The 14,409-nt window shown below is 38.1% G+C and overlaps 1 protein-coding gene across 1 annotated transcript in view; it reads left to right on the top strand.

The window, feature by feature from the left end:
* The window catches only part of LOC103041657 (cilia- and flagella-associated protein 46-like), a 66,640-nt gene extending 55,248 nt beyond the window's left edge, over positions 1-11,392 (top strand). Inside the window, exons 54-59 of the mRNA XM_049481806.1 lie at positions 4,416-4,518; positions 4,630-4,742; positions 9,490-9,568; positions 9,770-9,918; positions 10,679-10,756; positions 11,064-11,392. Coding sequence (XP_049337763.1) covers positions 4,416-4,518; positions 4,630-4,742; positions 9,490-9,568; positions 9,770-9,918; positions 10,679-10,756; positions 11,064-11,164 — 623 coding nt within the window. The 3' untranslated portion in view covers positions 11,165-11,392. The remainder of the gene's footprint in view (positions 1-4,415; positions 4,519-4,629; positions 4,743-9,489; positions 9,569-9,769; positions 9,919-10,678; positions 10,757-11,063) is intronic.
* The last annotated feature ends 3,017 nt before the right edge of the window (positions 11,393-14,409 follow it).

Below are 14,409 nucleotides of genomic sequence, written 5' to 3'. Positions count from 1 at the left end.
CTGGTTACAATCATTATCACCAACTGCACCGTTCACAATGGGTGGTAATGCCATCTATGACATGTTTCTAATACACATGACACTGTGGATCGAGGAATATTAAATGCCAACACAGCTTTGAAATTTGAATGTCCCATTCTTCTGGCACCCACTATCAGGCCTCATTCGAACTATATTAATTCATATCACCTTGCCACAACCAAGGCATTCACAAGAAAGCACCCCACAAATATACAGGTGTTGGCTTTTCCAGGTTGTCCTTTGCTGTAGCAATTCATAACATGGCCAGTGGAGGGAGTGTGATGGTCTGGGCAGTGTTCTGCTGAAAACTTGTGTATGGGCATTCATGTGAACATCAATTTGACATGTGCCACCTACCTAAACATAATTGCAGACCATGGACACCTTTTAATAACAATAGTATTTCCCACAGGCAGTGGCTTATTGCTACAGTATAATTCCCCCCTGCAATACTGGACATACTGGGCCTCATCCATGAAACATGAGCTGAATTAATCATGCCTAAATTGTTTGAAATATGTTTTTAAATCTGCATTTATAGTATCAAAAAATTCAAGATTCTGAACAAAATGTATACTTACTATTTATTTATTTATTGGTCAAATATGGATAATTACTTAATGTGCATAAATTCTTTATTTTAAAAAAGCTTAGTAGGGTCTCTTACAGTCACCAGTGGAATTGGCTGACCTTGCATTGTTGATGGATTAAGCTCTGAAGAAGGAGATTAACTAGCTGTCAGGACTAGAGTCAGGACTGACTGTTTAGTTGCCATCACACTATTAAGATCCATTCCTTTGTATTTCTGAAACATTTTAAAGCCACCTTTGAAAAGAGTCAGATCCATCAGGGCCATGTTATTCCAGTACCTTTACAGGTGCTGTTTGTGTGCCTTGAATACTGGAACACTTTTTTCTGATTTTCTTTTTACATTAAGAGGGTGCATCACACGCACATGTTTGCTCCTTAATGAACAAAAACTTCTGTTTTTGTAAAGTTTAACATTACTCTTTTCCTCATTTGGATTCACTGCTTGTCCACATTATTACAAAAAAGTTAACAAACATTCATGGTCTCACAGGCTAGTATTGCTGTCAGTACACATACACACATACATATATACACATATATACATTGCACACATACATATATACACATCATTGCTTTACATTAAAAGCCTTGTATCTCTTCTTTTCTGTGTGTGTCACACTTTAAAATAATTTCATTCTTAATTTTAAAGTTGTTTAAATTATAGCAATATGTCATGAATGAACAGATAAATAATAATAAAATGACTGGGAAGTTCTGAGACTTTTGGTCTATTTTAACAAAAACCTGGCTATACATAAAACCTAATGACGTTTATCTGGTCTCAAATGTTTTGGGAAAATAGAGGAACAAAAATAATGCAGTTCTTGTGAGATCTCGCAGGATGATGTACACCATATTAGTTTGAGAGGCTGAACCAACATCCCCCAATCATGATGGGCAATTGTAATGGACACTGGGGACCGCTTTTGAGTTTCCATTAAAAAGGAATTCCCATGAAGCTCCTGCAATTTGTGCTACCCACACATTATAGCCTACTAGCTGGATCATTTATCCAACTCCTCAGGGACTTTTAGTGCTTGCAGACCTTGATCGAACAAGCCTGTGAAGTAACTGATATATACTGATACCTTGGCACTAGGGGTGTCACGATTCTCTAAATCCTCGATTCGATTTCATTTTCGATTTGAGGGTCACGATTCGATTCGATTCTCGATTTTCTTGTTTTTTTTTCTTGTTATTATTTTATGCCTCATAAAATTTAAATAATATATTTATTATTATTATTATTATTATAAAAATTATAAATATTATTATTATTATTTATTAAGATATATATGGTAATGCCATCTAGTGACTTTTTTTGGTAGCAACAGTGTGCACTATTAAAACAAGCAGTTTATCAGAGCTGTGTGTGGATGGCTGGTGAAACTGCTCATTACATGAAGCTGCAGTTCTTCATCCAACCACTAGTCGGAGCTGCAGCAGCAGCACAAGCTCCGCTCTCGTCACTACTTCAGTACAGCCCAGCCACGGGCTACAGAGCTCAGCCAGTCCGTTTTTACTGTTTCTGTAAACAAATAAAGGTTTTAACCCCACTAACCGGATAATACAGCTCACTACAGTTCATCTTTCAGCCCAAGCAGCTAACAGCAGCAGGTTAGAACAGCCGACACGGAGGCACTGCTCGGATTACATTATAAACTATAATGTTATACAGTTTATACAGTTAGCGCGCTGCTAACCTCAGGATGTTTATAACTACGGAGTTTAGTGGACACACCACGGCCGCCAGGTAAGTCTTTTAAAGGCTACTGAAGACTATTAAAGGCTATTAGAGTGTAACCCCTGGCTCCCAGGGGTTACAAGAGGTTATTGAAAGCATTATTGGGGGGCAGAAATCAGTACAGGCTGGTTAGATAAGTGATGTGGGTATTGTCTTATAAATATTTACACATAACTTATATCTCTCCTGAAAAGCTTTTATTTTAGTCAGAAACACGCTTGTGTTTACTTTATCTGAGAGAAAGATGTTTTTTTAATTCAATGGAAAGCAACAGGTGTAGTCAATTATAAGTTTAAGATTTTTAATCCACCTCACTGTGATCTATAGTCAGTGTTCTCAAGTCACACTGACACACGCATTTCAGCGAGTTCACACGCTCTCACCTGCGCGCACCCACCCCTCCGTTAGATACAGATACAAAACCTGCGCGCCCAACCCCCGCCCCCCTCCCCCCCCTCCCCCCCCTCCCCCGTTGGACAGATAAAAACAGTGATCACACTCCCGCCGACTGCGCTCATGCAGTGGCTATCTCTATTTAAATGAATAGGATGCGCTGTGTTGGTGCCGCGCCATTTGCGTAGCGCGCTGCGCTATTTGCGTAGCGCGCGCGGGAGGGATCGTCGATCCTCTTTTTGACTTCGATACTCGAGATCGTGACCTCATTTCGATTCGATTTCGATAAAATATCGAGATCGTGACACCCCTACTTGGCACTGTGAATATATGAAGCACTTTTCTTTTAAGAATCCTTGTGCTATCTAATTCAATCTCAACCATCTCATCAGATAACACTAGCTATAAAGAACATGGCTACTGAACTTTTTGTTGGGCTTATGTTTATGTTGATTGACCTCTTCTTGCCCTTGCTGTGATTGAAAATGTTGTAGCACAGTGGTAGTTCTGCATTTACTTGGATTTATAGTACCATGTCTACAGCATTTTTATGTGGGATGCCTGCAGTGGTGCATTGGTTTTACTGCAGAAAGCTGCCTGAGCCTGGAGACCTCTCACTATGATTAATGCTCTGTTTGCTAAAACTCAGCAGAGTGGTGGTGCCTGGCCACAACACACCACCCTCACTACCTTCGCCTCCCTATCATGCATTGGGCTTAAGCTCTGCTTTCCACTGGGGATAGTTTTACCTATAAAAAAAGTTCTTAAACATTGGTTTTAAAGAATTTGTGCTTATCTTGCATTTTTGGAATAAATAAAAGATGTTGTTTAGCAGAAAACAGTTGAAAAAGAAATAAAATAACACTAATATTTACTATAAATATTTATTGATAAAATAACATAAAACTTATATAAAACTTGTATATTATGTGAAATGTATTTCCTTTTTACCCATTACATTTTTTAGACCTAAAGAATAAATAAATGATTATTTGTTTTTTTATAATAATTCATTATTACAGGCATGACTCACTAATTAGTTTTTTTTCTATCTTTCTGATTCTAGAGATAATTACACCTTTCCTGAATTTACCTTCAGTATAGAATGACATGCCAAAAATCTTGGGATAGCAGTATGTAAACTGATAATTTAAGTGTTTACCTCAGGGGCTTGTGAATGACTACAGCTATATATATTTGGATGAGCACTGGTCACTGTGCTCATTGGAAGGCGATTTGTATGATAAAGTTTAGATGAGGTCTAACAGTGGGTGCCAGATGGATGGGACGTTCCCATTTCTTGCGTGGGCATTTCACATTTCTTGATTTCATGTCACATGTGTTCTGGGAATAGTAACAGTGAAAGTGCAGTGGATTGTGACCAGCTTCATCTGGCTAAAAGTGTCAAATTTATACATAAATAACATTTCATAGTTAATTTAGAAGACCCCACACGCAGCATACACTGAAGGTCAATGCAGCATCCTTTAGCTTCCATGGGGCTTGGCAAAAGTTATGGGACACAATGCTAGTACCTGCCCCATGCCTTTGGGTATCTCAGTGCATTAGAGTAAATGAAATAAACAGTGCAGGCCACTGGAACTCCTGTATCTGACAGGAATACATGAAATTTAGCTCTATTTGTAATGGGTTTTCTGTTCTGCAGAATGGAGCAGCACAGCTGAGATAATGAGGAAGACACTACAGATGTACTCACATCAGTTCACACCTCTCTGGGAAGGGGTCATAGGCAGTGAGAGTACCTGCAGGTAAGTGTCCACCTCTGGGAAACACTTCTGCAGTAAAGCTTATCAAGATTTTCCCACAACCTTTCAGGAACTCTCTGCAATATTTCAAATAGTGCTGGTGATTTCTCCCAGTCCTACAGAACTAGAGCGTCTGCTGGTGAACTGCAGTTCTTTCATCTTCTATGGCATGGGACGGTTTCTTGCCCACATTCAACCTTCCAGACTTGCCACCCTTAACCTTGCAGGTACGTGCCTAAACACAATGTACATCTCTGTTTTTATTTCAGTACACAAAAACCATATTAGCTTTGTATCTAAAGACAAGACAAAACAACTAGGGATGCACCAGTACCATTTTTTCCCACTTTAATACGATGCCAGAGGTTTTTTTAAAAATCTGCCAATATGGAATACTGATACCCTTTCTGACTAACTACTCAACAAATGCCCATAAATCCTGATAATTTTAGTAAAAACAGGTTTTTGAATCCCCCAAAAAAGTTACAGTAAGCTAGAAAAACAGCATTTAACTGGTTTTCTTTTTTTTTGAGTTATGAAAAAAACAATTTGCCTCAATGCAGTGACACCTGCAGATAAGAAATTATTATAATCCCACACTGCAGACATGCTGCTAGTTTATTCAAGCAACATGGGTTTCAGTGCAACACTAAAAACAAGTATGTTTACAGAGACCTGTGTTGGACATGTGAAATGTGTCCTCCACCTTTAAACCATCAATGCAATAAAAAACCTGGTTCAAGGGTCCTAAAGCAGGTATCAAACCAACAACCCTGTCACATTTTCACTTGGGTTAATTTAGCATCAGCAATGCCGCGGCACCCCTGGAGAAGAGCATGTAAGGGCCTTGCCCAAGAGTCAAACACTGGTAGCTTACTAGACCTGGTTATCAAACCCACAACCTTGTAATCAATGCTCTAGCCAGTTCTCTAACCACTGAGTCATTACTGCCCTCTCAAATGCTAACTCAAGTTAATGCCTGATTTGAGTGTTTCAAGTCATATGAGCGTAAATTAAGTTGAGATATGTTTTTATATTTCTGTCAACTGTTATATACCACAAATATTCCTGGAGTGTGTTGAGAGAAAGAATAGAAGCCAAGTGTGAGGGCAGATGTTTAACAGGTGCCTGATATTGAAACATTACAATTCCTCAGCAGGATCCACGTATAAGTTTACATGGTAAAATATGGTCATTTATTCATTTGATCAGAATGGGGTTAATCCAAAAGTGTCATGTGAGTATCCTAAAGAAGTTCAGTTGGAAGGTGTTGATGGCAGTTACTTTCTTTGACTGGTACATTCACTCACTTCACCCATAAAAATGGTTTCATTATTTATTATTAATCAACAATTATCCAAATAAAGCTTGTGGAGATATCTGTGAGGTTCTTTGTTAACTATAATGCAGAACTACTGAAGAGTAAGGTGTTCTTCTATAGAGATTGTGCTTATCAGTGAACAAAATGGTACATTTGAGCAATAAAACCCACAATGATACACAAATAGCATCAACTATAACAAAAACAAATTTCTGACAAAAGAGCAGTGTAATAATGCATATAGTTGATTTCTGCAAACTCCATGAACTCTCCAACGTGTTGTCCTCCTTTAGAAATCTGACTATAATCAAAGATTGCTTTGTTTACTCTCAAAGAATAATAAAAAAGTAGTTTTGGGTAAAAGTGTGATAGACTAAATTATTATATCCTGTCAGTGGAAGTTATTATTATCATTAAACTGAGAGATACAACAGACACTTAGAGCACTGTGAACTAGTGGTTAGGTAATGTAATGGTTTCCTCTTACACAACAGAATGATTTATTGATCTCAAAGATTGCTTTTACAGCATCAAAAGGAAAAAAGTTATCTGATTGAAACTTAAAGTGTGCTGCCAGACTTATGTAAGTATGAAAATGGATCCATGAACCTTAAGCTATTTAAGTACATCAATCATTTATATCCCTTAAAATTGCTTATGGAGAAACACCCTCTTGAATCGTGTTAGAATCCTCCAGACTGTATTATGTGGATTTTACATCACTTTTCCACTCGCAGGAACATTAAAGGCCATCTGTACAAAGCATTCAGTACCTTATGTAGGTGTCACAGATCATTTAGGTATAAAAGATGATGTTACATGCATTTGCTGTGATGTTAGTCACCTTAGAGATGTCAGTATGTAAGAGAGTTCCTCAGGAAGTGTGCTATTTTCCTCTTAATTGTGTGTTTTAGCTAATGACAAATGTTTCTTCTCCTGTGTCTGCCCTTGCTCCAGTTGATAAGTTTGTCACTGTTGCTTTTGTTCTCCACCCCTGCCCCACCTGTCCAATAGTGTTTCCAACTTTGTAACTCCACCCCCATTGTTGTCCCCAAATTGTACTTCTTAATTCCCCAGTTCTTCATAGGTCTTTCCCTTGATTTCCTGTTGTGCTTTGCCTCCTTTGGTTTTGTTCACAGTTAGGCCCTGTCAACACGTGTAAGCATGTGTTAGCACATAATGTGTAAGCATTTAGCACTGGATGCTTCATTTTAAAAAGATTATGCATTGCATTAAAGTATTTTATTGTGCTTCGCATCATGGACTTACATATCGTACAGCTGTCAAATTGGAGTAATCTCTTCTGATGTATTTCCAGATGTTTTGCAGAACAGCTGCTTATTTACCATTGCTAAAAGAAGTGATGTCAGTACTTAGTAACGCGTTACTCTAATCTGACCCTTTTTTTCAGTAACAAGTAATCTAACGCGTTACTATTTCCAATCCAGTAATCAGATTAAAGTTACTTATCCAAGTCACTGTGCGTTACTCGGTTTTGTTTTATAAAACCACTCTTTGCTGCCCTGCAGAGAACAACAGGTTCAATGATTAGATTTACAGTGTTAAATATTTCAGGTCAAGAAAGACTTTCTTTATTTTTCTTTTTTATAAAAACAAGTATTTATGTTAAGTGAAATCAAGAAAGAACATATTTTATTTTTTATAAAAAAAATAATTTATGTTAAGTTAATTCAAGAGAAATTGTCTTTTATTTTTATAAAAACACTTATTTTTTCAGGAAATAGTTCAACTTTAAATGTCTAGAGATACATTGTTGCTGTTAAAAATGCATTTTCCAATAGGGAGTATTGGCAAAACTGGTTATAGTTTTTATGTTAAGGCGGCGGGAGGTGGTGTCTGCTGAAAGTAACTAATAAAGTAACTTGTACAGTAACTTAGTTACTTTTAAAATCAAGTAATCCATAAAGTAACTAAGTTACTTTTTAAAGGAGTAATCAGTAATCAGTAATCGGATAATTTTTTCAAAGTAACTATACCATCACTGGCTAAAAGTATTTGCCACTGATTTACCTCCTTTGACTACTAGCTGACAGCTTCCCACTGTGGCAGCTAATGGGTGTCCTGGTCCACGATTTGTCTCTGCATCCCCTAGCATGGGTTAACCATACCTCATAAAGCGAGAAATCAGTATACCATGAAGAAGCAAAAAAACACAGAAGTTTAATTCTAAAAGATACTGAGCAGTATTCATAATAGAAAAGTATTTACACTGATTCATATGTTCAAATCTGAAATCTATTGCTATTTACATATAGACATTGTAGTTGTATGCCTTATGTAGTTTACTATATAGGGACTAAAGAGGTATTTAAAAACATGCAAACATTGCGAAATCAGTGTTTTAATGAAGCTTCAATGACTAAAAATTACATTATTTTGTACATTTTTTTTATTTTGTCTTGTGTTTTCTTGGTTTTCTTTTTCGATTTTAGACTTTTTTGGTGTTTTGGTATGCTCACAGTTTTTCTTTAAGTTCAAATAAAGCCCACTTGACCTTGCATCCAGTCCATCTTACTTCAGACTTTAGGCATTAAGCAATGGATTCATATTTATTTTAGTGCTATGTTTTTCACTTTAGAGTTGTTTTAATGGTGTTTGATCCTATAATCCCCAGGTATTTTATCCTTGACCCTCTGTAATATTCTCTTGTGATTGCTACACAAGAATCAAGACAGCTTATTGTGTATTTTAAGTGTCGTCATTCACATCACACTTTACGATGCAGCTTGTAGCCTTATTATTTTAATGGCCATCATGTGGAGTAAAAAACATCTGCTGTGAATAGTCACTAAGGAACAGAGCAGAACTGCTCTCTCAAGCAGTTTTAATAGTTCTCCATACAGAACATAAAGTCCTTGATACACTGGGGGTGGCAAACCATGTTGACAGGCAATTTTGCCTCTGGATATCGCCAGTTGCATTTTTCTCCACACATATTAGTTCTTTATTAGCAACTAAGCTTCCTACGGGGACATTCCCATGCAGCCCATCATCATGCAGGCAACTTTATTTATTTACATGACTTCAGAAACTTTTGAGCATGTCATAACTTCAGGTAGGAACATCGCAGTTCTAAAAAAATACTAAAGCAGACTTCTAACCCACGAGTAAAAAAGAAAGGAGAGCAAGTGGGCATCTTGTACCATCACTGACATTGTTTCCTTCATAATGTAACTTGATGTTGACAAGGTGGTGTTTCACACTCACCCTGTTTGTAACAAAGGACCAAAATTCAGTCAGATCAAAAGAGATGGTCTTGGAATAATTAAAAAAATTGGAGTAAGGCTATAGTCACCCCTTAAACAATAAAAGGAGAAAAAGGGCCAGTGTTGTGCCGAAATCTGACTTTCCTTAGTTGTATGAGCATGAAAATATAGGCTCATAACTCCTGTGTCTACTGTAACTCTATAGATTAATTGAGATCTGAGGGTATACTGCTAAACTCATTCCGCTGCATAACTACAAGCAATAGGAAGTGGATTTCTGGAAGGGAGCAAACTCCTGGAAAGGCAAATGATTTACCTGACACCATTGTACAAACCAATCAGTGTACAGGGAGTATATCTGTATATCTGTATATCAGTATAGGGAGTATATCTGAGTTAATACATATTTTCATATTTTACCCTCAGAATGCCAGATGGCCATCCTTTTTGACCTGGTTCAGAACAGTACTCTGCCTTGTCAGTCTCAACAGGAAGTCCAGGAAAGGTGAGAACACACGCCCACTTTGCCATCTGTGTAATATTTTATGACTTCACGTACCTTGTCATGGACGTCTATTATTAGGCTTATAGAGCATATATATGATCTGACATGTAGTGTGTGTACAATTTAGGACCACTTATAGGATGGAACACACGCCTAGAGACCTGATCACCATTTTTTCTCTTTTTGTTTGCCACTTTGCAGTAAGTTTTGCAGTAAGACCCACGTACCTCTGGAGACTCCAATACAGTGTGCATATCTGCTCACTCTCTGTGGAGCTCACTCTGTAATGCTAAACCAGTGGTCCAGCAGTGCCAGGACTAATGCTCAAAATATGGAAGCCATAATGGAGAGTAGGTCTTTCACCATGTTGGGCATAAAACAAAGAGCAATCCAATTTCTCTTTCTCTCTCTCTCTCTCTCTCTCTTACACTTACACACACACACACACAAACACACACACACACACAACAGAGCTTGGTATACCATTATGCAGGATTCTACAGTTCTATTTATATCAGCTTTGTGGTTTTTCAGCATAAACACACCAGTGGTTGTGCCTAAGTGGAGAAATTGTCAAACTGCACTTGATACTGATCTTCCTGGACTAAAATTAAAGGACTGAGTGGTGGTTAACACTACTACTCCCCACATGGTAGTAAAGAGTTTTAGTTTCCCTTCTAGGCCAAAGCTTTTCAATATTTAAGATTCAAGATTGGCCCATTCCTGACCCATATACCACCTATAGAATGATTGCAGTAACTTTTTCCTGAATCTGGGCAGCAGACAGAACTGGTAACATTTTGCCAGTTGATCATGCAAAGCTTTAACTACACTAACCACTACCCTGGTAAGTGGTAACATCAGACCCTGATTAAGTGCCTTAATTAGGCCATTGTAAGTCCGGAATGGTCTGCCACCTGTCTCAACCACTTTAGTCAAGAGCATCTTTTAAATTAAATTAAAGTAAACTTTAAACATACAGTACCAAATTTGGACACACCTCTTCCTCTTCAATGTGTTTTCCTTTGTATGATTTTTTACACTGTACATTTAGTTTTGAAGACTTTAAAGCCATAAAAGATATGTTATTGTGTGTGTGTGTCACTGTAGATCTTCTGAAAAAAGAACTGACATCGGGCCAATCTGTCCATACTTTGTTGGTGAGCACGACACAGATCTATGAAAGAGGTAAGAACACTTTGAGTCAAGTGTTCATGTGTGTCACAGGTATTGGTCACAAGTATTGATGTCAATGTTTTCGTAAAGATCCATTTCCTCTGCATATGACAACACTTTCTGAGATTTTTTCAAAAGCCAAGAGGACAATATGTTTAACTGCAGAGAAAAATATAGATGTAGATGGGTTTGATGGGGCGTGTACTTGTATGTTCATTTTAAACTAAGAGGCGTGTCTCATTAGCTGACTCTAAATATTAGGATTGTTTTTGATTTCTTGTTTTCAGTTCTCATGTACTTTCTCTTTTATTCTCTCCAGAGGCTGCCTGTTCTTCAGAAGTGGATTCTGTTGAACCCTGGGCTTCACCCTCTGCCTTTAACTTCATCATCTATGGACTTCCTAATTTAGTTGTTACGTGAACCTCTGGCTGTGTTTAAGGTTTAACTCAGGGGACTCTTTTTTTTTATTCAAAGAATGTTCAAAATAGTCAAGTAATGCTATTGCCCCTGGCTCAAAGTACTGTTACAAACAAACAAAAACCTAATAAGAGCTGTCATTGTTTTCCCATAGTTGTTTCCGTATTCAGCATTTTTCTTCTTAATATAATCTACCTGTTTTATTGTTTTCAATAAAAAAATAATCCTTTAGTTGAGTTTGACCACAATGCTGTCAAGCATCTTGGGGGAAATGAAAATAGCTTTTTTTTAGTCACACATATCCTGGCCAAAAGGTATCTTGGAGGGGGTTGGGCTTATGGGATATTTAGAAAATAGTTTAATAAATGTGAATATAAAGTCATGGCTCTGTTTAAAGCTCCAGTGAATTTGAATTGAGCCGTGTTCTATTAAACAAAATCTTAAGTCTGTTTGCTTAAGTTTAAAGCTGGATTTAAAGTTTTCTTTTTTAAGAGATTGGTGTACTGGGGCACATGTGTTATCATGTGACATGTTCTGCAGATACATTTGGTAAATGTTTAATGCCAGTCTAAACTTGTAAACCATGCAGGTTCTAGTAGAACATTTTTAGCAGATACTAGCACTATACCAGCTTTTATTCATTTATACTTGTACACTTATTGTCAAATAAGCAGTTGCAAAAATGTTGCACCCTGAAGTTAGTGTTGGATTGCAGTGCTGTACAGCAGGAAGATAAAGGCTACCCCCAATAATAAATGGTTAAGATGGTCATTTTTTTTTTTTTGGGGGGTGCCGAGTGGTCCAGCGGTCTAATGCGCTGCCACTATGAGCGGGAGGTCGCAGGTTCGAACCCCCGCTCATGCAGCTTTGCCATCAAGCTGCTGGTGCTTAGAGGGAGCAAAATTGGCTCTGCTCCCTCTGGGGTGGGTAGATGGCGCTCTCTCCCCATCACACTTAAGGTGGCGCTGGGCGGCACGAGGCGTCTGTGAGCGGATGAATCGGAACCTAGCTGCTGTGCTTTCCTCCGAGCGCGATAGCCGCTCAGGCAGTGATTCATCCGCAGCAGTTCGAAAAAAGGGGTGATTGACTTCACACGTGTCGGAGGAGGCGTGTGCTCGTCCGCATCCTCCGAAGGTCACGGGCGTCACCGGTGATGGGGGCGCACAAAAGGGGTGGGACAATTGGATATCCAAATTGGGAGAAAATGGGGAAAAAAATCAGAAATAAAAAAAAAAGTAGTAGTAGTGTGTAACGCTTGTATAACAAATGTAAAATGCAACATAACAGGTGTGGTGGAAAAATTATGAGTGAAAGAATGAGCTGAGTCTCTGAGCTATGCCAAACGAGTAACACATCAAATCTCATCTGCCCTAGCTGGGCTCACACAAAGCTTTTTGTAGAGAAGAAAAAGGAGTTACCGTCCACACCGGTTCTGACCAGTCCTTATCTTATTGTAGCAGTACACTCTCACCCTTGCCCTAGTTTATTCCCAGTGGCAGAGTTAAGGAGCAGAGAGCAGGATGATTCTCTGTGTCTATTCTTTGTGGTTGTTATAATTTCAAGCAAAAACAACTGCACAAGCAATTCATAACTACAGAGTACATTTTCATAAACACAAAAGTATCATAATTCAATTAACTTGTTAAGATTAATGAATCACATTATAAAAATACATGACACAGGCATCTCAGCATTGAGTTTTAGAGGTTCCTAGTAGTGTCTTGTGAAAATCCATCACAATTGGAGATAGGTCTGGTGATGCAGCTGGCCATGGCATAGCATCTTTGTCTTCAAGGCAAACTAATGATGGGTTGACAGAGTTCCTGTAATGAAGTGTGACATGTGACAGCAAACAATTGATCTTGGCACTGACCACTGTGACTCCACATAGAGATTTGTTGGTTGTCTTAATAAAGACAAAAGCATGACTCGTCACTGAAGATGACCCGCTGCCATTTATTTAGAGTCACTCCATGACAGTCTGGCAAGATTACACATACATTTTCATTTTTTATTTCTTCGAGGTAAACAGTTGTTTTAATAATGAGTGTATTTTTGTGTCCATGATAGGGCTGCCACAAACAATTATTTTTTATAGTCGACTAATCACCGATTATTTTTTATGATTAGTCGACTAATCGGATCATACGTTAATTGAATATAAAACACAGTTTATCACAATAGAATGCAGCTGCTATTATACAACCAACATTAGATTTCAGCTATATGCTAACTAAAAATAAAAACAATTAAAATCATAGTTCATTAAACCTTTAATGAAATATGTAGCTTGTTGTAACAAACAATTAGTTTACTGTTTAGCATAAAGTGTAAACAACTGTGTAAAATAAGGATAAGGCACTGGCATTTATGAAACATCTCAACCGTGAGGTTGTTTGAACTATTATGAAAAAAAAGTATATTAATAAAAAATGCCTCTCTGTCCAGATATTGTGTACATTACCGTACACAGGGCAGCGGTCTGCACAGATCTGATTGGCAGAGGAGAGGGTTTGGTGATTTTACACCACACATGACTGATCTGTGAGTTTACTGCACCGAAAAGCACTGAAAACAGAAGCCACTGTCAGAATGAAATCCTTCTCTGTAGTTTATCGGTTTGGGACGGCATTTGTGACAACGTCTGGGTCCGGATCCGGATCGCGGTCCGCCTATTAGTGACCTCTGTTTTAAAGCTATCAAGATGAGTAAGTTAAGTACTAAGTTAACGCTCTGTTTACGCTAATTTTAGCAGCTAAATAGCAATTTAGCTTCTTCGTCATTTAATCAGCCACAACATGCCTCCTTTTCAGGTGCTCGTGCATCGCGGTTGTGCTGCCGAGGAAGGCAAGTTCTTCATTGCAGATATTGCATTGCACGCGTTTCACTTTTATTTTCTTGGTGATCCCACACTTTTGAGTTCTGTAGCGGGGTAGCCATGAAACCAGAGCCTGTCTGTATAATGTCCTGAGATGTCGTCCACTACCTACCCCGGTTTCCACTACTGCGCATGTGCGTCCAGGACAGAAAGGCAGTCGCAGCAGTTTGGAGAGAAAAACAAAGAAAAAAAAAAAAACGACTAATCGACTATTAAATTAGTCGTCGACTATTTTAATAGTCGACATAATCGTGACTAGTCGACTAATCGTGGCAGCCCTAGTCCATGATGTAGTGTTTTTTAAACTAAGAGAATGAGGTTGCTAATCTTTTTTATGGACCTTTTCTACATTTTGCCACAGGTTTGTTGT

The sequence above is a fragment of the Astyanax mexicanus genome, chromosome 7, assembly GCF_023375975.1.
Source record: "Astyanax mexicanus isolate ESR-SI-001 chromosome 7, AstMex3_surface, whole genome shotgun sequence".
NCBI classification, from domain to species: Eukaryota; Metazoa; Chordata; class Actinopteri; order Characiformes; family Acestrorhamphidae; genus Astyanax; species Astyanax mexicanus.
Note: the sequence above shows the minus strand (reverse complement) of the source record. Positions and strands in the feature narration are given on the sequence as shown.